The 27103-nt window shown below is 46.2% G+C and overlaps 1 protein-coding gene across 16 annotated transcripts in view; it reads left to right on the top strand.

The window, feature by feature from the left end:
- PHACTR1 (phosphatase and actin regulator 1) overlaps nucleotides 1–18650 on the top strand; it is a 458960-nt gene extending 440310 nt beyond the window's left edge. For 13 of the 16 annotated variants that reach the window (XM_014581425.3, XM_006138762.4, XM_014581428.3 and 10 more), the window contains 3 exons: nucleotides 5900–6040; nucleotides 10699–10775; nucleotides 13731–18650. In XM_014581425.3, coding sequence (XP_014436911.1) covers nucleotides 5900–6040; nucleotides 10699–10775; nucleotides 13731–13746 — 234 coding nt within the window. In that variant the 3' untranslated portion in view covers nucleotides 13747–18650. The remainder of the gene's footprint in view (nucleotides 1–5899; nucleotides 6041–10698; nucleotides 10776–13730) is intronic. The other 3 variants (XM_075921243.1, XM_014581424.3, XR_012901644.1) reach the window with 2 other exon arrangements.
- The last annotated feature ends 8453 nt before the right edge of the window (nucleotides 18651–27103 follow it).

Here is a 27103-nt window from a genome sequence, read left to right as displayed (position 1 = left end):
ATTTACTTCAGACCATTTCTCCAATTTATCCAGGTGATTTTGAATTATGACCCTATCCTCCAGATTAGTCGCAACCCTCCCAGCTTGGTATCATCTGCAAACTTAATAAGCATACTTTCTATAACAATATCTAAATCGTTAATGAAGATATTGAACAGAGCCAGTCCTAAACAGACCCCTGCAGAGCCCCACTTGTTATGCCTTTCCAGCAGGATTGTGAACCATTAATAACTACTCTCTGAGTACGGTTATCCAGCCAGTTATGCACCTACCTTATAGTAGCCCTATCTAAATTGTATTTACCTAGTTTATTGATAAGAATATCATGTGAGACCGTATCAAATGCCTTACTAAAGTCTAGGTATACCACATCCACCGCTTCTCCCTTATCCACAAGACTCGTTATCCTATTAAAGAAAACTAACAGATCCATTGTTTACAGCCAAGCACTGAGGTACAACCGCATATGCTCCAACCCCTCAGACAGAGACCTACACCTACAAGACCTTCAACAAGCATTCTGTAAACTGCGATACCCACACGAGGAAGTGAGGAGACAGATTGACAGAGCCAGACGTGTACCCAGAAGCCTCCTGCTACGGGACAAGCCCAAGAAAGAAACCAACAGAACACCACTGGCCATCACCTATAGTCCCCAGCTAAAACCTCTCCAACGCATCATTAGTGATCTTCAGCCCATCCTGGACAATGATCCCTTGCTCTCACAGGCCTTGGGAGGTAGGCCGGTCCTTGCCCACAGACAACCCGCCAACCTGAAGCATATTCTCACCAGCAACTACACACCGCACCATAATAACTCGAACTCAGGAACCAATCCTTGCAACAAACCTCGGTGCCAACTCTGCCCACATATATACACCAGCAACACCATCACAGGACCTAACCAGATCAGCCATACTGTCACTGGTACATTCTCCTGCACATCCACCAACGTAATATATGCCATCATGTGCCAACAATGCCCCACTGCTATATACATCGGCCAAACAGGACAGTCCCTACGTAAAAGAATCAATGGACACAAATCTGATATTAGGAATGGCAACATACAAAAACCTGTAGGGGAACACTTCAATCTTCCTGGACACACTATTGCAGATCTAAAAGTAGCCATCCTGCAGCAAAAAAACTTCAGGACCAGACTTCAAAGAGAAACTGCTGAGCTACAGTTCATCTTTAAGTTTGACACAATCAACTCTGGATTAAACAAAGACTGTGAATGGCTTGCTAACTACAAAAGCAGCTTCTATTCTCTTGGAATTCACACCTCCAGATCAGCTGCTAGAAGTGGGCCTCATCCTCCTTGATTGGATCCACCTGGTCATCTCCAGCCTGATCCTGGCCTGCATATTTATTCCTGCCTCTGGAAATTTCCACTACATGCATCTGACGAAGTGGGTCTTTGCCCACGAAAGCTTATGCTCCTACACTTCAGTTAGTCTATAAGGTGCCACAGGACTCTTCGTCGCTTTTGCAGATTCAGACTAACACGGCTACCCCTCTGATACTTAACAGATTGGTTTGACATGATTTGTTCTTTACAAATCCATTCTGGCTGTTCCCTATCACCTTGACACTTTCCAAATGTTTACAGATGATTTCCTCAATTACTTGCTCCATTATCTTCCCTGGCACAGAAGTTAAACTAACTGGTCTGTAGTTTCCTAGGTTGTTCTTATTTCCCTTTTTATAGATGGGCACTATATTTGCCCTTTTCCAGTCCTCTGGAATCTCTCCTGTCTCTCATGATTTTCCAAAGATGATAGCTAGAAGCTCAGATACCTCCTCTATCCGGTCCTTGAGTATTCTAGGATGTATTTCATCAGGCCCTGGTGACTTGCAGGCATCTAACTTTTCTAGGTGATTTTTAACTCGTTCTTTTTTATTTTACCTTCTAAAACTACCCCCTTCCCACTAGCATTCACTATGTTAGGCATTCCTACAGACTTCTCGGTGAAGACCGAAACAAAGAAGTCATTGAGCATCTCTGCCATTTCCAAGTTTCCTGTTACTGTTTCTCCCTCCTCACTGATCAGTGGGCCTACCCTCTCCTTGGTCTTCCTCTTGCTTCTAATGTATTTATAAAACGTCTTCTTGTTTCCCTTTATTCCCGTAGCAGTTTGAGCTCATTCTGTGCCTTTGCCTTTCTAATCTTGCCCCTGTATTCCTGTGCTGTTTGCCTATATTCATCCTTTGTAATTTGTCCTACTTTCCATTTTTTATATGACTCCTTTTTTATTTTTAGATCGTGCAAGATCTTGTGGTTAAGCCAAGGTGGTCTTTTGCCATATTTTCTATCTTGCCAACACATTGGAATAGCTTGCTTTTGGGCCCTTAACAATATCCCTTTGAAAAACTGCCAAGTCTCCTCAGTTGTTTTTCCCCTCAGTCTCGATTCCCACGGGACCTTACCCATCAGCTCATAGGTAAACCAGCAGTCCAACCACTTTTGACGCCATCTTTCAATGACTTCTGTGCTGTGTGCACTGCCGCCTCAGTGTGTGGGAATGGATCCCCAGCCATTGACGAAAATGCTGATAGGTCTCACTATAACACATCACAATTGGCAGTCAAATTATTCCGGAAGCTGCAAAGCGGCAATGAAGTGTCTGAGCAGCGTTTGTACTACAGGAGATAGCTTTGTGGCATTCATGGAGGTGCTGGCCACAGTGGAATGCTGCATTTGGGCTTGTGTAACAAGCACTGAGTGATAGGATCTCATCAACATGCAAGTCTGAAATGACGAACAGAGACTGTAGAACTTTTGGATGAGGAAATCCACTTTCATGGGACTGTGTGACGAGTTCACCCTCACCCTGAGGTGAAAGGATACAAGAATGTGAGCTGCCCTGTTGGTGGAGAAGCATGTGGTGATTGCACTGTGGAAGCTGGCTTCTCTAGACAGCTTTTGTGTGGTCACCTATCAGTTTGGAGTGGGAAAGGTGACCACTGGACTCGCGCAGATAGAAGTGTGCAGGGCCGTCAAGCGCATCCTGCTCCAAAAGGCCATGACTCTGGGCAATGCACCTGAAATTGTGCTGGGCTTTCCGTGGGTGGGTTTCCCAAACTGTGGTGGGGTGATAGATGGCACGCACATCCAATTCTGGCACCAGTGCATTAACTACCAGGAGTATTTCTCCATGGCTCTGCAGGAGTTTGTGGATCACCATGGGCATTTCACAGATATTAATGCAGGCTCGTTTGGAAAGGCTCGCCTTTTTCAGAAAGTTGGCCTGTTCAGGAAGCTGCGAGCAGGGACTTTATCCCTAGACCAGAAGATGTGTGGGAGAAATGGAAATGCCAGCTGTGATCCTTGGGGACCCTGCCTACTCATTAATGCCATAACTTATGAAGCCGTACTTGGGGAGCCTTGACAGCAGCCAAGGATAGTTCAATAACAGGCTGAGCAGTTGCAGAATGAGTGTCTTCTGTGGGCACTTCTGTCCCCTTCTTGGATGCTCTGCAGGAGTTTGCGTTGCCTGAGACTGGCATTCTGAGGCCGGCTCTATCAAGGCCAAAACTGCAACGTATTACAGAAGTTCCATTGTTGACACTAGACACAGCACTACCCCAATTCCTTTCAAATACTTGCACTGTCCACATACCTAGCACTGCCAACTGCAGGTTGTGGACTCAGAATCGCAGTGGTAGTTTGCTTCCCACATCTTGTGGTAGGGGTTTCTCAGCATCTTCACTGCAGTACATCCTGGTCATGGCCCCTTTGGGTCATGCATCTAGACATGTACCTGTAGGTATCATAATTCCTACGGCTGGAGCGCAGCTGCGACTGGGCAGCCTTCACTTTCAAAACACATGAGATCCAGCACCCCAGCATAGCTTCAGGCAGGTGATCTCCTTGTGCATTGAGAAGGTGTGGCCAACTGGAGAGATGTGCTGAGAACATACCATGCGTTGCCAAGCAAACAGGAAGGGGACTTTCAAATTTCAAAAAGAACACAAAGGGCGGGTCTAAGGGTAGGTCACCTGAGAGTAGAGCAGTAAAGTTCGAACAGATGACCTGAGAGGCAAGAACAGGCACTGTGAGAAGGGCACTGGAGGCCAGTCAGGACACAGTACTATACCACAGTATCTACACTGGCACCTCAGTGCCGTATTCAGAGCGCAGCAATCTCTATGCTTCTCACAAAGGTGGCTTACCTAGAGCGCGCTAACTGCAGATCTAGTGCGCACTAAGTGCCTTGCCATTGTGGACGTCACAAAAGTTACAGCACTGGGGGCTGTTTTACTGCACAGCAACTTGCCAGTATAGACTTGGGCTAAGGCTGGGAGTTATGTATGGCCCAGATCCTCATCCCCTCACTCGTATTGATTGACCACCTAAATACCTTTGAGGATCTGGATCTAAGTCCATTTTAAATATGGAATTTAGGCTCCTAAGTCACTTAGACATTTTTGGAAAATTTGCCCATTGTCTTATTTGAAACTTTTAATCAAAATTAAGAAGTGCAAAAGCTAAGATGATCCCAGGACAATTAGCTCAGCTATGTTGCACATATGCAGTATTTACCATTTCTGATTTTCTTGTTGTTTGTGCAGAATTATATATCATAACTGATGTATGTATAATGTATTTTGTGCCATAAAGCTTATTGTGTGGACAGCAGGGCCAAGTTAAAATTGATATTGGAACTTTAATTCTTGCAGTGTTTTATATGTCCAGCCATAATGCTGGATTAACGTAACTGTTTGCATCTATTATCTGTATTCTCTATCTATAGACAGAAAGATAGATAGATATACACACACTTTAGAAAAGTACATATAATTCCAATTGACATTAATAGGAAGTTTGTGCAGTCAAGAAGAATAAATCCCTTACAGCCAAATTCTGCCCTTGGATACATGTGCAGAGCTGACAACAGTATATGTTGACTACGGGCATATTATTTCTGATTTGTGTTTTTAAGCATGGTTGGCCTACATTTCTGCAGAACTCAGAAAAATTGCTTTGGAACGAGGAAGATGGTTTCTTGACATGATACAATTCATGCCTGAACATTTTTTGCTTGTACTCAATATAATCTGTTAAAAAATCGAATATACTGTGACATAAAATCAAACTAAAGCATAACAAGCTAAATGAGCAAAAGGCATCCTGCCTTCCTTTTCAGGAGGTATAACAATGGTAAGTAATGGTGCTTTGTCACCTTTATATCATCATTCAGAAATGGATAGGCTTGCTTTGCCTGCAGCCTCCAGTGCAATACAAGAACATACTTCTTATGGGCATGGGGGCTGGGGACGTGCTAAGGTGAGCAACTAGCAAGTGTCAAATATTGGGACAATTTTTTGAGGGGGGAGGAGGACAGTAGTTGCTTACATAAGGCAAAGTTCGTGATATTGCAATAGTCCCAATAATATCAGTATGTCATGTCTCCCTAGGAGATGCCTGAAGGTGGCTAATGACCTTAGCGCTCTTCTGATCTTCCAGTGGCTGTTGTACACTGGGCCAGTCTCTGGTATTAGCCTGACTTCTGCAGGGTATCAACAGCAGCCAGGGTGGGATCAGTGAAGCATAGGGGTGTTCTAGCCATACTCCCTCCCTAACCTATTTCCCTTACTCCACTGGGAGGAGGGATGGTGCATAAATTGCTGTCCCAGCTCTTGCCTCTGAGGGATCTTCCTGCAACCATCTACTCCAACTCTCAGGCCTTTTTGCACCCTCATATGTAGTATTCAGAAGGCAAAATAATGGCTTGTCTTCCAGCCAATCAATATGCAGAAGTTAATTAAAACCAGGGAAGCTGGCCATGTTCCCTTTGGGGCCTACTATGATTACGAGAACTAATTCAGCGGCTAGCACTATGGGGCAGGGAGGAATTAAGTGCCAGTGCCCTTTTTCTCCCTGTACCTGCAGCTGAGCCAAAGGCCCACAGTGGAAGAGCTGCGTGAGAAAAAGATCCTCATCCGCTTCAGTGACTACGTGGAAGTGGCGGATGCTCAGGACTACGACAGGAGGGCGGACAAACCCTGGACGCGACTCTCCGCCGCCGACAAAGTAAGCCTGGCAACCTTAGGGTGAAGTAGCAGAAAAATCTGTGTATTGATCACAAGGTTCTTTAACACTGGTGTAACACAGCACAGTGAGCAAGGGCCTAACCTCAGTTCAGTCTCCCTCCAAAGCTGTGTAGGAGAGAGATTATAATGCCTGGTTTACCCATCGATTTTGTACCTGCATAACTATGCTGGTTAGGAATAGGATTTAATTAATATAGTTACGCCAGAGCATGCCCTACTGTGGATGCAAATATACCTATAGAAAATATTTTGTATCTGTGTGACTTAGACCCTTCCTACCGAGGAATAAACTATACTGGGGTAACTACTTTTATACTGGCATGTAACCTCATCAGTATCAGAGGGACTGCACAGGTTTATCTACAGCTGTATAGTTAAGTTAAAATAGAACAACTTTTGTATGTAAGACAAGGCAGGACTGGCCCACAACATTTTGGCACCTGAGGCGGGAGCTCAAATGATGCCCCCGTGTCCCCTCACTTGGGCCAAAACTTTGAAAGATCTCAATTCTCTGGGTCCTAGTGGCGCCCCCTACAGTCTGGCACCTGAGGCTACCGCCTCAGTTCACCTCATGGTAATGCCAGCTCTGAGACAAGGCCTAAGAGTGGCTGGCTGGAAGGTAGAGAGTGAAAAGCTTTGAGAGGGAACTGACCATTCAGGCTTGCAGAGCTGTGGTGGACCCCAAGCTGGTGAATTTTCTGTTCCTGTTTTGCTAATGTTAATTGATTTTGTTTTCTTGTAAATGTTGAGCCTCATTTACCAATTCCAGTAAACCAGGATGAATTGCAGTGAAGTTGGAGGAGTTACACTGGTATAAAATCAGCATTAGAGGGGACTGAAGGAAAGACCTTGCTGACTGCCCCTATAATTGTGTGCAGTGTGTGTGTTGGTTGTGCTGAGCAATTCTGATGGTTTATGGATGGGGAGTTCCTTATAAGCAAGGTTACACATGGTTCCAGGAGACCGAACTAATGAACCAGTGCTGCAGTGGCACTCAAATTGTAGTCACATAACTAATCCTTGCAAAATGTCAATGGATACAATTGTCAAAAGCATCTGTCCTACAGAAAGCCATTGGGACTCATTTGTTTTTGAAATTTTTACCCAGTATCTTTATCTTAAGACAGGGAGAGAACATGATTTTGGATCACTTGATGATTGCCCTGTTCTGTTCATTCCCTTTGAAGCTTCTGGCATTGGCCACTATCAAAGACAGGATACAGGGCAGGATGGACCATTGGTCTGACCCAGCAAGGCCATTCTTCTGTTATGTTCTCTCTGGCTCCCCAGAGGCTTTTTAACCACCTAATTATTGATGTACCACATATAGATATTGAGGAAAACAGTTCTCTGTATCTCTCTGTATCAAGTGCACCTTCTTTTGAGTGTTAGTGAAGTTTGGCACATCAGTTCTTCCTGTATTCTAGCGCCAGACTGAGTCTATGGCGGGAACAATCAGCAAAGGGCTTAATGTCCTGACATTGTATGAATCCTTCTGAGGTTGCAAAAGGAAGGTGGGCTGTACTCACAGTTCAGGCTGCTTCCACTTGTTTCTTTGTCCTGTCCTGTAGAGTGTAATATCTATCTCAAGTAGAGACAAGCTGATAGCATCCCCAATGTGAGGAAGAGCGATTTAAATTTTTTATTGAGAGTAACAAGACTTTGGGCCTGAGAGAGGATGTGTAGATCTGTGACAGAAAAGGTGCAGAAAAGTGCTAAGGACCAATATTAAAAAGAAAGTAAAGAAAAGGAAAACAACCATGAAAAAATGGCGCCTTATTTATGATGTATATAGAAGGCCAGCCTGTATCACTGAATTCTTGTGGCCTCTGAACTAGACCTCCAGCAAAATAGAAGAAACAAGGCATGACATTCCTTCTGCAGATATAAGGGAGCAAAAAAAAAACCCATATGCCCAAATCTGTTTTCCCCTTTTGAGATTAGGCCCTATGGCTAGTATCCTGATTGCCAGCATCTACAGTTCCTGCTCTTCCACATCACCATTTGCATCATTTAAACAAAAAATAGAAAAACAAATTGGAGCCAGCTCTGAGAATACCTGGCAAAACCAAAACTCCCCTATTGAAGATTATTCCCCTACTATTCAATAATGGGCCAGGATGAAGATTTATTGCAAAAATACATTTTTTGAATGGGGTTTCCAAGTGACTCCTGCTTTCTGCGTGCTGGGTATATGGAATTGTGTTCAGTCTAATGTCATCTTTACCACATGTAAGAATGTAAGGAATAAGAAGGGCACATTGAAATCCCACCCTTAGATCAGGAATCCATGGAGTAATAGATTTCAGATCTTGTAGGAATCAGCCGCCTGTGTGGGCCCTTCCTGTCATTTACACAGCACATCAGTCTGCTGAAGGCAGGCCCTTGAGCTGCTGCATAAACAGTCATTCTTTTCAGCCAGAGATGAAGCACAAGCGGACAGTCATTTCTAATGTAAATAAAACAACAGTGCTGTATTTGAAGAGCACAAAGGATGCAGTTCTGTAGCCCATGCAAAGAGTGGCACTTACAACTATCTAGATCACAGGCAGTGCTAGCCCATTGGGGTCCCTTGGCAGGAATATTTTGGGCCCCCCAACACTTGCTAAAATGTAATAGGAGGCCCTTTAAACTGCTCAGCTCTCTAGGCAACTGTTAGGCTATGTCTACTCTGTGCACCTGACAATGGCACAGCTGTACTGCTGCAGCTATGCCATTGTAAGATGCACTGTATAAGCTTCTCTTTGAGGCTGGGAGAGAGCTCTCCTGGTGACCAAATAAAACCTCCTCCAGCAAGGGGTGGTAGCTTTGTTGCTGACAGTGCAGCTCCCATTGACAAAACTCTGCCCACACTGGTGCTCTTCATTGTTAAAACTTTTGTTGTTTGGACCAGCGGTTTTTTCACACCCCTGAGCGACAAAAGTTTTAACAATGAAGATGCCAGAGTAGACGTGGTATTAGCCTGCTTATGCCTAGTGTCAGCTCAGGTCTAGATCAGTGGTTTTCATTGTGTGGCCCATGGACCACTAGTGGTCCACAGCCATCTTGGGGCACAGCCCACATACACACAGTGGGGATCTTGGCTCCAGTCCCATGGCCCTTCCCACGAAGTTGGAGCACCAGCACCGGCTTCCTGCTGTGGAAGGAGAGGGGCAAGTTTAGCAGGCCGGCTCCAGCTTGTGGAGGAAGCAAGTGGCTCTGTGTGCTGCCACTCCCCTTCCCTCTCCCCACAGCAGTGGGAAAGACAGTGCAGGAAACTGCCCTTCCCATCATTCCCAGCCTCCCCCGACTGCTTTTATTGGCCATAATTCCAGCAAATGGGAGTAGCAGGAAATGCTTCCAGTTAAGCAGAGCCAGATAAGTGCCCTCCATCCCCCTCATGCCCATACCCTGCACCCCCATTCTCCTGACACACCCCTCATATCAAGATCATGCATGCCCACCCTGCTCCTGCACCCTTGCCCCTGACCAGACCTCGCACACCCACTGCACCCCACCTCCATACTCAGACTCCCCTCCCCCCAGCCCGCTCCTGCACACAACTTTCTGGCCAGACCCTCCACACCCTCAGCCTGCTTCTGCACCATACCTCCCACCCAGACCCTCCGCCCCAGCCCTGCTCCTGCATCATACCTCCCAGCCATCCCCACCCTCTCTTACACCCATTTTGTCATCATGGGTAGGTGGCTTGTGGCTCACAGAAAGGTCTGTGTTGAGCAGGGTGGGCCACAGTCTGCAAAGTTTGAGAACTACAGGTCTAGATGAAGGCAGTTTGCATTAGGATAAATCACACTGGCACATCTCCCCTTTTGCAGTGGTATAATTTATCTGTATTAGGGGATTAAACTAGTGCAGATTTCCATAGACATAACCCCTGCTTCTATGAGTAGCACATACGGGTGGGACTACTCTCACAAATAAAAGGTTTCATAATCTGGCAGCAAGGTAGAGGCATAAACTAATAAAACCAACCAAAAACAGAAATAAGAAAGTCAAAGTTAAAAGATTTTAGCTCTTGGGCTAGAACATCCACCGTGAGCCTGCTGGGAGGCCAGACATACTCTTCATTCTGGGCCCAACCCTGACCCATGGAAGTTGTGGGATTGAGATTTGGGTGCAATGCCATCCAGTTCCTCTAGCTATTTTAGGGTGTGGTGCTATTTCTGTCCCTCGGCTTGTGCCATCTCTTGCTAAGGGCTCTTTTTCACAAGGAATCGTTTTAAATATATAATGAAGCAGTCCAGACTAGAAACTGTGTTTGGCTCCAGGATCAACATGTCTCCCTGAAAGTCAGTGGGACTTAGGACCTTTTGAAAACGTTTCCTTTTGCAGCAGTTATTCATGCCTTCTTTAGCACTTCCACATTGGAACTTGCTATGTCCTCTACATAGGGACCACCCTTGGAGATCACTCTGAATTGTCTGCTGGTACAGAATCCAGCCATCTACCTTTGGAGCAACAGGCCAGTGTGAGCTTCCAATTTGCTGTGGGTGCAATTTAAGGTGCTGGCATCTCTTACTTCTTGTATGCGCTGCTGCAGCACTTCTGTTTGACTGGAATGTTCCTGCTGCCTCTTCCAAAGCTTGTTTTGATCTTTTTGTTTATTTGCATACTTACTGGTTTCTTTGTTATTTGCAGGCAGCCATTCGAAAAGAGCTGAATGAATTTAAAAGCACTGAAATGGAGGTTCATGAATTAAGCAGGCATCTAACAAGGTTGGTTGAGACTTTTCTGATTGCTTGTTTCAAGACTGACAATGAATAGCACTGATTTCCATATCGTATAGGGAGCCTCTTTTCCAAACATGGACACGCTAACTACATAGCCATACTCAAATGGCATTCACAATCAGCCCACCCCTCCTGTCAAGATTATAGGCTTGTGTGCAGATGTGTGTCGTCTCTCTAACAACTTTGAATCCCTTTTCTTATTTTGCTCATTTAGCAGGCTGGTCATTTTGCATTTCACTTATTCTAGTATCTAAAATAAATGGTGTTGGTGTCTGGAAGGAACGGAAAGCAGAAAGGTTCTAACAACATTTCCTGTTGCGGAGTTCAGGCATGGTAGGGTGCTAATGTACTGCAATGTGAACACAAATCGTATGGAGTGCTCAGGTCATTCTGTTATTAATCCCCGTGTTTCAGTTCTTTCCATTGGCAATTTAGGAAGAAATATCAAGCTCAGCATTATAACTGGCACCAATTTATATATGAATAGGCAGAGTGGGCAGAAAAGTGTGGACCGAATGAGCCAAGAGACTGAACTGACACTCTCATACATAACAATTCAGCATGGAGGCACATCGGTGGATTGAGACGCTTGCCTTACCACTGTGCCTGCTGCTTCTCTTCTGTCATTGTCAGAGCTGTTCATGCCCTGGAAGTCCAGTGAAAGTTAGTGAGAGCTGCGGGTACTCAGCACCTCTGAAAACTACCTGGTTATTAAAGTGTTATGCTAGATTCACTTACATTTATTTTTCATTGATTTTTTTTCCAGTAACACCACCCCTGCCATGCACTGTCTGTGTGTGGAATTATTTTTGTTATGTGATACATCACCCCCATATTGGTGCACCTAGCAAAAGTCATGCCACACATGGACAAAAAAAATTAGAGGGAACACTGCTTAAGGCTGAATTAATTCTGCATCATGTAGCGCTTTTATTTATATATATTTTATTATATATATATTTATATATTTGTGTATTTTATACACGCATTCATTTGCAGACGTGATGCGCCAGCTAGCATCACATTAATTGATTTTTAAAGGTGTGGAAAAAGGAGCCAAAGAGTAACAAATAAGAATGCCCTGTGTGTTTGTTTGGAAGAGACAAGAAGCTGTCTTTGAATCATGAGGTCGTAGACCCATTCCAGTTCAGTGTGTGTACATAACAATCCATAATCCTAATATTTTTACCTCATGTTTTCATTAGGGTTGAGTTTGTCCTGCTAAATTCAGCCTCCAGTTGTGTGATGCCTATAACTGGTTAAGGTTTTAACAGGTGCTAAGTGCCCTCGGCTTCCACTGAGCAAAACTAATGAGATCAAGCATTACGTCTAGAAAAACGTGGCTCTTTCGCTTTGAGTCGTGAAAAACTTCTAACCCCCAGTGTAGCTGCAGCTAGATTAGCAGAAGGATTCTACTATCCAGCTACTGCTTTTTGAGGGGATGGATTTATTACACGAGTGGAAAAACTCCTTCCATCGCTGTAGTAAGTGTTGGCACTACAGAACCACAGTGGCACAGCTGCAGTGCACTTGTCGTGCAAACTTCTCTGTGAATCTTAGCAATTCTAGTGTCTGTGTAAGCCTTCTTTCAGTTTGGCTCATGTGGGATTGCACCCAGAATTTTGTTTTATTTCCAAATCTTGAGGAGACCATTCATCTGAAATCACTCACATTTTGTCTGATTTCCGTTTGAATCCTGAAACTAGTTCTGATTTATTCAAATCTAGGCTTGGATTTACTGAAAGCTAAGCCCATCATAATTGAACTTGGAGAAAGGTTTGTCTAAAGTTCAACAGGATTGGTTGGATCTGTTTGTCTAACCAAAAAAATCTACATAAATGAAACACAAATAAAAGAGAGTAATTCTTTTAAACTCAGAGACGTCACCATTATAAAATCATTTAGCAGAGTAATGATCTATATTGTCATTAAGATAATGACATATATACATGTAAAGAATGTGAATGTTGCTTTTCTAGAGGGAATTGATGATAGAATCAAAGACCAACACTTTACAAACAAACATGTATGATTGGAAACAAAAGCCACTGAACACATTGCAAAACAGTCCCTGCAGAGAAGCTGCAAATTTAACTTCAAATGCGTCTTTAAACTTAAACATTAATGAATAATACTACTTTTCAAATAATAGACTTTACATATATGCAGATCTGAGGGCTTCCCTGCACATGAAAGTTATTCTGAGTAAGATAAGCTGTGAATTTAAAGCTGAATAGCTTTTTTAAATAACCACATCAGCACTCTTTTTCTGGAATAATTGGTGTGTAGAGAGGTTCTAAAGATCTGATCCAGAAACTTTCATTGACTTCAGTAGACCTTGGATCAGAGGGTGTTTCTCAACTTTTTTTTTATGAAGTACCCCTTTTAAAAAAAAAATTATAAGTACCCCCAGTACCTACACTTTTCAGACACACACAATTTTTTTCTACCATTGCAACACGTTTGTTTAAACAACTTAATCGTAGCCAGGCGGGCGATGAAATTGTTGGGTGTAAAAAGTACAAAAATAACAAAACGCTGTAAAACTTAAAACAAGCATTCAGTTTTTTCCAAATTTCAGTTTTCACATACCCCCAGACTTCTCTTGAGTACCCCCAAGGGTACTCGTCCCACTGGTTGAGAAACACTGGATTAGACCCCTTAAAGAATCATAACAATTTGGTGAGTTTGGTAAGTATTAATGTTGCTACACCCATTTTTTTCAGATGGATAAATTGAGGAACTGGGAAGATTAAATCACTTTTCCAAGGTCATACAGTGAGTCGGTAGCTGAGCTGAAAACAGAGCCCACTAATCCTGGTGTCCAATGCTCTTGCCCTAAACCATTAAATAATGCCACCTGTTGATGGCATATAATATGTTTGTGAGAACAAGTTTGTTGCAAAGTGCTGAATTTTTCATTTATCCTCTTTCTTTTAGGTTTCATAGACCGTAGCAGTTCAGTCCTACTTGACTATTATGCCGTCTTTAAAACCTAAAAAGAACCGTAAGTGCTGGCATTATTCACTTCCTGTTACGTACAATGTAAATCATCTGAACTGCCTTTTTAAAATAAATAAATTAAATAAACAAATGAAAATAAGGGGGGAAGCAAGATAGAAATTGTACTTACGTGTGATGGGTACTGCTACATCATCAGATCTTCTGGCACAAGCTTCAATAATACCCCTGGTGGGAACCATACCAAGAGCTGGCATCTATGCTTATGACTTCCTGGCATGTGGATTCACCATATTTGTCCAAGCCCAGCTGGAAATGCATCCGTTCTGTCTTTACTCAGCCGGCATCCTTGCAGGCATCTGTCACCTGACTCCAGAGAAAGCTGAGGCACTTGGCAGTGGTCTGGGAATGACTGTGCTGGGTGAAGTGTCCCAAGAGGCCTGCAGGCGTGTTAAAGCACGCTTAGTCCAAACACGTCTTTCCATCTGTGAGCACCTCAGAAGGGGGAGGAGAGAGGAGGACTGCTCTAAGGACCTGCCCACTTTTGGAATACAAAGAAATTTACTTTCCATGGAGGAATTTGTAACTGGTTGATCATCATCATTCTGGTTCACAAGGACAGCATTCCTTCCTGAAGGCTGGTTTTGCTCAATCAACTTCATTTTCCACACCGAAGTAGGACTCCACAAACATTGTCACAACAATATTGGGACAAACAAAAGGCACTTTGTGTAGTCATTCCTACCTGTGCCTGGTGCTCATCAAGGGTGTGTAGAGCACAATCAAATCAGAATAGCTGTGTTTGCCATCCAGTTCACACAAGTATAAGGCACCAGCGACTCAGGTCCAAGGTCTGGATTCCAATGAGGTAGCCATGAGATATGTATTATTCTGTATGCATGAGTGGGCGTGTAAGGGCCTGTTCTTCAGTCCTATTGAGAATGATCTTTTCTTCGAGTGGGGCCTGGTGTCACAAAAATATACTGATGCGCTGTGATGGCTGGCTCAGAATTGTCTCCAATGTTTAGAACCAAGGCAATTGGCAAAAGCCCAGAGGCGCTTTATAGAGGCGTGCTTTTAACTGGTAAAATGGCCACTTACAGCTCAGTATGGCAAGGGGTGATCACTCTCGCCATGACCCCGCAAAGCACTTCTGCCTGTGTTTAACTTGAATTAAACAGGGGAGTAGACACTTCGAAAGCAACAAAATAAATCGGATGCTTAATTAACATCAAGCAGATGCTGAAGGGCTTTGCTGGGTCAGAGCCAGAGGGTTCAACCCATCGCAGCCCGGATGCTGGATAAACCTGACAAGCTGTGAACAAATGCCTGTGATTCCATCCCTTATTGAGAAAATATACTACTGCCTTCTACAAAAATGGTCCAAGATGCTGAAGGGACATTTCTGTACGTTGCAGTGTCTTAGACCATGCCTGTGGAATAGTATCACACGTGGTTTTTTTTATTATGCCTGTTGTTTGGCTTTTGAAAGTCTGTGCAGGGAGGCCTGTGTTTTCTGGCACAGCAGTATCCTTTGCAAGAGTTTGTACGTACGCAACCACTCGCATTTCCTCCCTCCCATTTTTACTTCCCTGGAGTACCTGAGTCAAACAGTGCCCATGCCCACCATGGATTTCAAACTAGTAACTGGAATCATTGGGAGATTGTTTGAACAGGTGTATAGTATGTGCCCAGTGATATGCAGAGCACACTCCGCTCCTCTTGGACCTTTTTCTTAGTCCACTTGCACTGGCGTAAATCAACAGCAACACTGTGTAACTCAGTGAAGTGCATCTGTATAAAGCCCATGTCAATGACATAAGCAGGATACCTATTGGCTTCATTAAAAACTGAGGCTGGTCAGTGCCTGCCAGGATGAGGTTACCAGGGTGACTCGTGAGTGGGCATTTGGGGAAGACTGAATGTCTGTTAGAGGACGGAGGGCATTAATAAGAAAGCAAAGAGCTCCTCAGCCATTTCCACAGGAGCCAAAATACGGACCGTTGCCCTCTGGCTTCATTTCTATTTGAGGGACTAGGTCTCTGCAGTTATTATCTAGCACTTAGTGGTGTTGCAATAGCCTGAAAATAAAAGTGTTTCCTGTAAGCCCATCACATACACAGGACATACTTGCCTGGACTTGTCAAAAAAAATAATCCCAATATACTCTGGAGAAGAAGATTTATCTTAGAGGCCACCCTTCTTTTTGTATAAGTATGGTCTGCCAGTGTCTGGTCTGACTGACTTGATTACAGGGCATTGCAGATTAAAGTTAGTGGGGAAGGACAATGCAGTTCCTCCGACAAGAGTTCACCAGCAGTGAGAACCCAACATTCAGCATTATCAGCATGGGGCAGGAACAGCAGAGCAGGTATTCACCACGCACGTATTGCTTCAGGGTGGTTGTTTTTCCCCTGAAATCACAAGTGTGCCAAATACCAGATTCACAGACACGTGGCCGGCACAGAGAAAACAAAGGTCTTGGCATATGAACGTGCATGTCGCATTATGAAATGGCCCGGGGACGTGGCTGCTTCAAACAGCTGCAAGCCCCAGGATTCAGAACGTGGCCTCCCACAGCTACCCACTTGCCCTGGCTGTGGTGAGGTTGAGCTGTGCGGGGGATGGGGCTGAGGCAGCAGGAGTGACTGAAATCACAGTGTTCAGAATGTGGGAGCTGGTGGGAGCATTAAGGAAAAGGTGCGTTTGGGTTCCTTGTTAAACAGGAAGAATGAGAGGCTGAGATAAAGGGATCGGCATCCAGCTTTTGCCATCCCAGTTAAAGCCCAGCTGCTAATGAAGGAGCCCACATGGTAGATGACACTCTAGCACTACAGCCTGTCCCTGGTGTGTCGGGGCCCTGCTGCAACCCGCCAGTGGCCCTGCAGGTCTGGCAGCCTGAGTGAACTGCCCCTGTTCAGTGGTTTTCTAGCTTACAGGAGAGTCCTGGCATTGGGTAGTGGTCTCAGTATTACCAACAACCATGCGGCTGGAGATAAAGGCCAAATCCAGCTTCTACAGAACTCCCAGAAAGTCCCTCCTCCCCCAAGATTTGTTCTGCCCTGTCTGCACTGAGACAAGATGTGGAAGGCGCTTGAGGTACTATTCCATTTGCCTGATATTCTAACAGAAACTGCTGCTAGTCCACTCTAATCTGAAACAGTGTTCAGTGGAACTGCCCTATTCCTCATGATCTGCAGCTACCTCACATTGGTGAGGACTCCAGGTGAAATGCCCATCTTAGCAGCAGCAAACAGCCCATGCTGCATAGCTGGCATTACTTCTCCATGTTTGCCTAAGGATGTTTGGGTGTTTAGTAGGAGATGGTCACTGGCGTGACATCTTCCCAAAAGGTAACTGGGTGACTAAACACAGCATGGTGCCCCACTTTGCTTACATAACTCCTTTTGACTTGCGTAGAAGTTTAAGAGCAAAATGAGAACAGACTATTTTTTTAAATAAATGTGTATTTTCTGCAGAAGTGTGAATGCTTTTCCCCTCAGATAAGTCTGCTACAGCCGTGTCCACATGGCACTGGACTTGGTATTCCATCTGAAACAAGGAATACGCTTTTAAAAAAACTTTGATCAGGTAGAGCCCATAATAAAGCAGAAATGTTTTCTACTGAGCATTCAGTCACCAGCCACAAGTTTAATTTGTATTAGAAATGTATAATAGCAGCACGCATATCACTTCAGCTGGTTTAAAGAAACAAAAAATAGGTTGGTCAGAGCAAAATTTGCATGCACCCATCACTGATTGCGGGAGCTAGATAGAGGGAAAATGCCAATGCTGAGAAAAGAAAATATACTGGTAATAACGAATCACTGGTGTTAATGTTTGCAAGGTATAATGCCACATCTGCTCAAGTACTTATGGAAACATGAGAGGGAAACTGAAAGAGAAAAAAAGCGAAGAATGGTGGTAAAAATAATCATCAAACTTCTATCAAATGGGTTGCTTAGTTTGAGAAAGTAACACAAATTGCTGACACCTCTATTTCCCCTATCCCCCGTGCCAGAAAAAGTGTGTAATGGAGCTGAGTGTACTACTCATAGTAAACAATGCACAAAGCATTATCCATTTCAGATGTGAGTATGTTTCAGGGTATAAATCTTTTGGGGGCAGGGCCTTTGTGCGTCTGGTGCTTCAGACGCGCTACCAGGAAAAGCAGTGAATAGTAGTAATAGGCTTCTCTTTATTTCTCTATTTATTTGTAGTTGTTCAGTGAACCTTTGAGAGGCTTCAACCTCAGGGTTACACGCCAGCACTTCACTTTATCATTGATTATTCTCTCTTCATCAGGTGTGATTGGTCACCTGAATAACATGTTACTGCTTCTGCATGCCAACTGGACTGCTGAAACTTTATAAACAGGAGGAAAGCACTTCCAAAATGACCAGCAAATATTTGCATTCACACACAGATATCCATGTTCACGTGCAAATAAGGTTACGACACTCAGATCAACTGTTCCCCAATGTTCTTACAAAGAAACCCACTTTTGTACAAATATCTGTGGGTGAAAACTTGGCCAACAGAAATGGTTGCAAATGATCTTTCCCACTGCTCACCCAGTGAAGGGCACACTAACTGCTTTTCCATGTATCTTGCATACTCCAGAATCAGGTGCATCTTCCAGCTGATATCCAAGTGTATGTACATAGTGTGTCTTTGTATAGGAGTGAATGTGGTGACTGTCAATCATGTGCTCTTCCAGTATTGTAATTTAACAGATTATGGCTGTATGAAAACAATGTAAATAACTAAAAGAAAAATAAAACTGGATCTCTATGTCCTAGATTTTGTACATACTGAAACTGCATGGTATTTAAATTATTGTTTGTCGCTAATGTATGCAGTTTCTTTAAAAAAAATCATTTTAAAAAAACCTTTCCTGGTCCTGTGTATTTTATTCACCTTCTGTTCTATTCTTTGCCAGATATTGCCCAAAAAAATGTACTTTAGCTATCAGCCCTGCTAGGGAGTTGTAAGCACGTAATACCCAACAGTTTTTGGTCTGTCAGGGAAAAAGGAATGTAATCAGATGGTGTAACTTGGCATGGTGCTACTGACCGCAGTGAGCTACACCAGTTTACATCAACTGAGGATCTATGGAAAGGCCCAGCAAAGATAACTGAAGACGACTGGCTGTTCACTCTGCAGCTGCAATTGTCACAGCCCTCCATCTAGTATTCGTTGGTCTTCGCTACAGAAAAATCCCATGCAGCATGTGAATTTCATGTGTTTTGCTTTTCTTTGAATGCCCATTGCAGGAGTAACATCTGTAGTGGTCTGCCCCTTCTGGCAATCTTACAAGCACAGAAGTTTGGTGGATAGTATTAGAACAGATTTTTTTTTTTAATCAGACAAAGCGCAATCAAGAGCATCCACAGCATCCCCAAACGCTCATTACAGTTTAGCAACAGCCAGGAAAAAAGAAGTGCTCCTTCAGGCTCTTGCAAACAGAGAGCTTCTGCTCCTCTTTCCTTTTCTCCAAGTGTCCGTATCCTTTATAAAGGGTGCCAGCTTGCCAGCACCGGAGCAAGGAATTTCCAGTCTGTGAAGGGAGAACAACTTGAGGTGCTGAAGTACAAGTTTCCCCACTCTTCATTACTGATGATCTTCTCTACACAGGTGTGAAGGTAGCTCGATCACCATATCCATTCAGTGCAGGGTAATTTGTGGTGGGAACTAGTGTCCCCAGAGAGCTGGCTTAAAACTATCAAGGATAAAATTCACAAAGGTATTTAGACACTGACCCATTGTTTTAAGCCACTGAGATTCTTAAAGCTGATTCAGTTGCTGCCTTGCCCTCTAGGCACAACATGTCCCTGAGTTGGCTCAGTTTGCACCAGTGGGCATACACAAAACTGCCCAAGTCCTGACCATACCAAGCTTCTGAGCACTGCAGCAGGCCTAAGGCCTGGTGGAATTCTCCAACTAGGTGTTGGCCTGTCTTGCCTGCAGGGCTTGATTCAATAGGCATCCTCACCAGCACGAGACACAGCCAGCAGGGTCCAGAATTTTGGGGGCAGACTGGCTGGCATGTGTACTACCCTATCCAATAGCTGGGTGCTCACCTGGGATGTGGGCCACCTGTTTTCAAATCCCCCTGCTGCCGCACTGGGAGAGTGACCTTAGCTCCCAGCCTACTGGCTTGCCTGGCTTTTGAGACTCATGTTTAGGAATCCAAATCAAGGCTATGAATTCCTCTGGGTAGCAGGACACTTGACAGGCATTTGCTTAGCTCCCTATGACAAATTCAACAAGGCAGCTCTGGGTAGTTCAGCTAGCTCTAATCAGCCACTATCTCCTCAGGGGCTGTTGGGAGTGGCAGGGGGCTGGCTGGAGAGGTCTCCTGTGGAAGGGAATGGTTGCTGCTGATGCTTTTTTCTGAGGCTGGCTCAGAGATAGCTTGGAGTGAGGAGCAGGACAAGGAGCAGAGGAAGGCTGACTGGAGCATGAGAGCTGCGTATTGGAGAGATTGACGGACCATTGGCAATGAAGGTACTGAAGTGGGGAGAGTTTGGGTGTAAGCTGGGCTTGTCTTCCTTTAAAGCGGAGGTGGGCAAAATCCAACCTGGGGGCTGGATCCAGCCCACCAAGCATTTCTCTCTGGCCCACCCATCTGGTTGGCAAAGCATGCATACTCACAACCCTAGCAGCGTGTGTTCAGCTGACTCTCCCCTGGCGCTGCTCCTAGCATTTATAGGATCTGTCTGAAGACTTGCAATGTTCTGTCTCCTCTCTTCGCCATGTGTGTGGCTGTCAGCTTTGCTAAGCAATGACCTGTCCTGGTGATTCTGCCTTTGTGGGTTTTAGTCCCACATTGGTGTCTGAGTAACTCTCAGATGCACCAGGGTTTGCTCTCTAAAGAGCCAGGTGGCCTTGGATTGCTCAGGTAAAAGCGACCCTTCTCTGTGTTTTGCTGATCCCCTGGCCTAAGTCACCCACTCTCAGTTCTGCTGTCTCCTCTCTGTTGCTGAGTTCTGAAGCAGACCACACAGGGCAATTCAGCCAGGGTTTCCCAATGCCCGGGTTTAAAGCAATCTTTCTTTATGAGACGGAAAATAAAAGGGAACATGCATTTACTCTGGCTGAGCAGTAACAAGACCCTGTGGCTGTGTCTGGATTGGCCAGTTTTTCCGGAAAATCAGCTGCTTTTCCGGAAAAACTTGCCAGCTGTCTACACTGGCCACTTGAATTTCCGCAAAAGCACTGACTTCCTACTGTAAGAAATACTATTTGTGGAAATACTATTCTGCTTCATTTCGGGCAAAAGTCCCTTTTGCACAAAACTTTTGTGCAAAAGGGCCAGTGTAGACAGCTCAGATTTGTTTTCCGCAAAAAAGCCCCGATTGCGAAAATGGCAATCGGGGCTTTTTTGCGGAAAAGCGCGTCTAGATTGGCACGGATGCTTTTCCGCAAAAAGTGTGTCATGTGCTGCTTCCCCCCCCCCCTTTTTTGCAAGTGCCAGGGTGCCCTGTAAGGCTTGTGCCGCTTGGTTTCGGGGGGAGGGTTGACTGTCCTTCGCACGCTGCACCTGCCTCACCTGTCAGGTCAAGCAAAGGGAAGAGGATTGGATGCCACCTATTTCCTGTACAACAGTGAATACCTGGGGAAGGGAGAAGGCAGGGCAAAGGAGTAGTATCGGGAAGACCAGGAAATAGTGAAAGGATGGGGTGGGGTGGGGTGGGGATCAGTGGGGAGGGATGGTGGATGGGTAAAAGAAGGAAATCCAGGAGCATGGGCCTGGTATGTGGCGTCCCTGCAGCACCAACCCCAGAACAAAAGCAGCAACCACTGGGGCTGCCCCATTAAACCGACCTCTCCTCCCAGCAGGTCACAGATTCTGACTTCCTCAGTTCCTTGAGGGAGTTCAACCCCTGCTCTGCCCCAGCTCCTGCCCCCAGGTTCCCTCTCTGCCTCCTCTTGCCCCTAATCCCCCTCCCTTCCCGCAGGTCAACACCCCCACTCCACTCCAGGATTTGGCCACAAGCCACTCCTTCCCCAAAACTCCTACCTCTGCCCCCTCTTCCTGCCCCGTTCCACCCCTCCCTCTGCATCTTCCTGCCCCATTGCTCCCCCACATGCTTCTGTGTGCCATTGAACAGCTGATTGTGGGAGGTACTGGGGGAGGGGGAATAGCTGATCCGCGTGGCTGCTGGTAGGTGCTAAGCACCCAGTATTATTTTTCTGTAGGTGCCCCTGGCCCAGATACCACTTCAAGCGGGGGAGAGTCAGTGAGCCCAGGGAACTGGCTTCACTGTGCGCATGTGTGCCTGTGCTTTGCTCTCCCTGCAGAAGTGCAGGGAGTGGCAGGGCAAGCCCCAGCACCCAGACCCCCGCCGAGGCCCTGCGACTGGAGGAGCTCTTGCACCCCACTGCAGCTCAAGGGCTTTGTGTGGGGACAGAGCTTCTCCAGTCTTGTGACTGGGGGTGGGGAGGATAGAAAGGAGTAAAAGGGGTAGTGAGGGACCCTGGGTGGACTAGGGGTGGGGTCCTGGGGAGGAGGCAGAAAGGGGCCATGGATGGGGCTGCAGGCAGAAGGGGTGGAATGGGGGCAGGACTGCAGGTGGAAGGGGTGTTCCCTCTAAGGTGAGCCCTTGGGTGGCCACTAAGGAGAGATTGCAGTGCCGCCCGGACTCCCACTTGCTCTGGCTCAGGACCCCAGGAAATCCTTCATCCACCTCTGGCAAGAACAGTGGGACAATGAAACAAACTGCCTAGGGAAGTCATGGAACCTCCTGCGCTGAAGGCTTTCACAAAAGAAGCTGAATAGTCCAGGGCAGCTAAGCCTCCCCTGACCCAGGCTACTGAGGTGCCTCTGGTTAGATGGAGGGGGGTGCTCAGAGCTCCTGTGGGTGGCAGACAGGATGGGCTAGGCTCCCTGAAGGGCCTGACACCCATGTGAATAGCCAGCTGTTTGGAGTGGTTGAGACAGAACAAGTCCTGCATCTTGGTAGGGGGTTACAACTAAATGATGACCCTTCTCACCCTATGGTTTTATTCTCTCTCATGGAGTAGTTCAGCCACACTGAGAACCAGCAATTAGAGAGTTATGACTCTGTGGGCATATCCCTTAACGCTGCATCCCTTGAGCCAGCAATTGCCTCAGCTCAGGATATTAAATTGCGGTTAATTGACTAGTCAAGTAGTTGATGGAATTTCCATCAACTAGTCGATAGGCACTTCCGCATTCCTCCTCTGACAGTACCTTTCAAAGGAGGAATGCAGAACTCTGCCTGCAGCCCAGGGCCAGGGGGAAGTCCCGCTGACTCGGGATGCACATGGGTGCCTCCTTTGAAATGTATATGAGTCCCCAGCAGGGACACTTATGCATTTCAAAGCCATGGAGCCCGGGGTCAGTGGGGGACTCAGAGTCCCCCACTGGCCCCGGGCTCCATGCTGCGCTGCATGTCACTAGGAGCCTGGGGTCAGCTGACCCTGGGCTCCACAGCTGCCCCTTTGAAATGCGTTTGTATCCCAGGCTCAGCTGTGTGGCACTATCCCTTTGAAACACCAAGGCAGCTGAGCTGTGGATCAGCTGTGCAGCACTGCCACTTTGAAGTACCCCGTCCTCCCCCCCTTTGCTGCCTCTATCTTATAGAGGCAGCAAAGGTGGGGAATCAACTAGTCAACAGACTATCTGCTACGCAAATGCTTATCAGATAATTGACTGGTCCTTAACAGCCCCTTTGGGCAGGGGACTGGACTCGATGACCTCTTGAGGTCTCTTCCAGCCCTAGGATTCTATGATCCTTAGCCCCAGCAATTACCGTCCTGCAGTATCATTGTGTTAGGTGCAGCTGTATCGAATGATGAAGGAATTGGTTGGAGCCATTTGGAAGAGCTCTGACTGTGATACAAGGCAGAGGTGACTGATGAAGAGGAATGGGGGGAAAGCCAGTCACGTCACCCCTCCCTGCCCTACTTCTTCCCTTTCCCTGAGTGATGCAGCCACAGGGAGGAGACGAGTGGGGCCATTCACTGGCAGCAGAGGTCTGACTCCACCCCCACATTCACTGGCAGCAGCGGGGCAAGAGCAGCAACAGCCCGGGCTTGCTTTGCTCCCCTGGCTGCGTTGCTCTGCTTCCCACAGATATGTAGGGTAGTCCAGCCCCTCCACAAGCGATGCACCTGGAGGGGGGTAGTGAGCCGAGGTCGCCTTGCTCCGCTTCCCCCACTGCTGCTGGTGAGTGCGGGTGAGGGATACACTCCTACTGCGGGCACCAGACCCTCCCCATTGCTATTCCAGGGGTTTTCAAACTCTGGGTTGCAGCTCATAAGGGCAAGATGCTACCTGGGCACAAAACACTTTGTTTACCTCACCTCCACAGGTACAGGCGATCACAGCGCCTGTTGGCTACAGTCTGGATCACTGTTGCAGGCCAAGAGGAGCTGCAGGAAGTGGTGTCCTGGTCCACACCGCTTCCTGCAGCTCCCATTGGCCGGGAATGGTGATCCCGCAGGTAAAGGGCAGGTAAACAGAGCGTCTTGCAGCCAGCTAGCGGCTTTCCCTTACAACCCGCAACCCAGAGCTTGAAAACCCCTGCACTAGTCCACCCACTGGCTGCAGGCTGGCCCCTTGCTCCTCCCGCCCCACGGTGTGTTTGGGGCATGTAACCCCGCATGCCCCTACACACATGCTGCCTGTGATACAAGGTGACCTGGCGGGGCTGTGTACCCTGCCCCCAACCTTAGGTGTGCTATCGAAGGAAAAAGGCGCATGTGCCTCTTGAGAGACTGCAGAACTGCCTTGTGTAGGCTGTGAATAGCGAAGCACGGGGTCTTCCTGCCGTGGGGCTAGTTAGTGGTTAGGTGAGAGACAAGTCTGGTCTGGGAGGTGAATGAAGGATAAGTGGAAAATCCAGCATTGGAGGGCACTGTGTGCGTTAAGGGGTAGAGGCTGTAAAATGAGGTGGTGGTCTTTCTGTCAGCACGTGAGAGTTTCAGGCAAGTGAAGGTAGCTTCTGTTTACTACATTGCAAGCAGAGTTGAGTATGTGTTATAGGTGCCTTGGGACATTGCTCAATGAAGGGAGTATGCCTCTCTCTATCCCAAGGGGCACCCCACCTTTCAAGACAGTGGGAGTACCAATGGGGATTTTTAAGTACTTCCCTCAAGCTTTAATCAGCAAATTCATCTTAATCTAAAGCGCAGCCCAGTTCGTATCTGAAGCATGGATGGTAATCTTGCTGTCTCAGTCTAGCCACTGTTCTACTTTTGCATTGAAAGATACACTCTCCTGGCCAGTTTGGGAACAGCATTAGCACCTCCGGTAGAGCAGAAGCTACTATGAGGTTTTTTCTAACAGCCATCGCTTCACAGACTTAAAGGCTGAGGGACTGCCCATCTCTGTCTTACCTGTTTGACAGCAGTAAGAAAGGGAAAGAAGACGAACCAGTTCTGCTTAGATTTGTGATTTTTTTTTAATGTAAATAGTGTTGGTTTAAGAGTAACCAACAAAGATAACACCATTGTAAGCAGGACATAAAGCATAATGTGCATTTACACAGGCGCTGATGAGCTCCTAAAACTTTACAGGATTAATTTATTACCATATCATGGGTATTCTCCCCCCACTCCCCCTCTCTACTGTTTATTTTGGTCCTAGACATCCAACACTCCTGTCATCCGAAGAAGTGGTTTGTGCCCATGAATTTGTTGTTTTTTCAGTTTACCTGTACAGACTAACTCAGCTACCCCTGGAAGTTCCTATAACACTTGTTTCTCAGAGGAGAAGTAAGACAAAGAGAAGAGTGAGAGATTCACCAAGGGCCTTCGGTGCTGGAAGGCCAATATTTAGGCACCACTGACCAAACCACTGCTCACTACTATGACTAAGCACCTCAAACAAAAGACAGGACTATGCAGCAGACTAACAAGATCGTTTATTAGGTGATAAGCTTTCGTGGGTCAGACTCACTTCCTCAGATCAAATTGTGGAAGAAAATTGGCATGACCAGATATACCAAAGTCATACAATAAAAAAAAAGTGAACACATATAAAATTGATGAATCAGATTTAAGAACAGCCGGGGGGGGGGGGGGGGGAGAGATTAGTGTCTGTGAGGTAATGACCTTAGGGGTGATAATTGGGGAAGCTATCTTTGTAATGGGTGAGATAATTAGCATCTTTAAGACCCATTCGTAAAGCGTCAAATTTAAGCATGAATGACAGTTCTGAGGCTTCTTTTTGAAGTCTGGAGTTAAAAATCTCTTTGAAGCAAGATACAAGGCAGCAGGACACCTGGGGATAGAACCCCAGCTCCTTTCCTCTGCATTCCAGTCCTGGCCAACTTCCACCACTCTGTGCTCATCTTACTGGCTGCTGAGAATCACATTCATAGGCACCTGGCCCCATACTGGACAGCAGAAGCCTAATTCCATTGGGCAGCCAGGGGTCCGAAGGTTAGGTGTTACACCTGAGTCCCTTTGTGGCTTTAGCGCTTTGTACCTACATCCATGTGTCTCATTTGTATATAGCAAGGCACTTGTGTACTCTTCGGTCACTTGTACTCTAATTCACAGAGCTCAGAGTTACTGAGCATTAGTCATGCCCACGCTGCCACAACAACGCTTTAAATTTACAAGTGTAGACAAAGCCTTAGTGTCGCTTGTACAGTGACAGGGAGCTAACAGAAATGGTTTGTTTTTGTTTTTTGCCTTTATGGGCTAAGGGCCAAAATTAGACCTGCTGCAAACTATTACTGCTTTGCCCAAATACTTTTGTAGTATGTAGTATGTCTTTAGCACCATTTATGTCAAAGGGTTCCTCATTGCTTTCAACTGTCCATGTAATTCAACTAGGTAGGACAGTGGTACATTGGCTAGCACAGCCCAGGACTGTATTTTACACAATATTAACAGTAGCATTTTTTCCTGGGAGTGCTCTGTGCCCAAAGCCCCAGTCACTGCCCCCACTCCACTATGCTTTAACCCCTTCCCCCCCGCCAAAGGCCCTGGCCTTGCTCTGCAAGAGGGAGCAGAGCAGGCATGGGCAGAAGCAATTTGCTGTTCGCGTCCCTCCTGAGGACTTCCTGCAAGACCGCTCCTGTTTGTTTGTTTTTTCTGTAGGTGCTGGTGCCTTGGAGACCCATGGCTATGCCTGTGGGGTTTATTCCCCCTGGGATGTGTGCAGGTGGGGCTGTACATTTCCAGGAGGGGAAACCAAAATAGGAGAGCAGGGGCCAGAGACCGTCTCTTGCCTCCCTAACGGTACTCTTCCCCTGCTCTTTCACGCAGCCCTGCTTCCATGTGAAGCCCCCCAAACAGCCCTATGCTCAATCTGCCCAGCCATTAGCAGGGATTTCCCCCAGCTCTCTAGCCCATCCCTGACCAGCTCC

This window comes from Pelodiscus sinensis, chromosome 2 (genome assembly GCF_049634645.1).
Source record: "Pelodiscus sinensis isolate JC-2024 chromosome 2, ASM4963464v1, whole genome shotgun sequence".
NCBI classification, from domain to species: Eukaryota; Metazoa; Chordata; order Testudines; family Trionychidae; genus Pelodiscus; species Pelodiscus sinensis.
The sequence above is the reverse complement of the archived record's forward strand: the minus strand, read 5'-3'. Positions and strand labels throughout refer to the sequence as shown.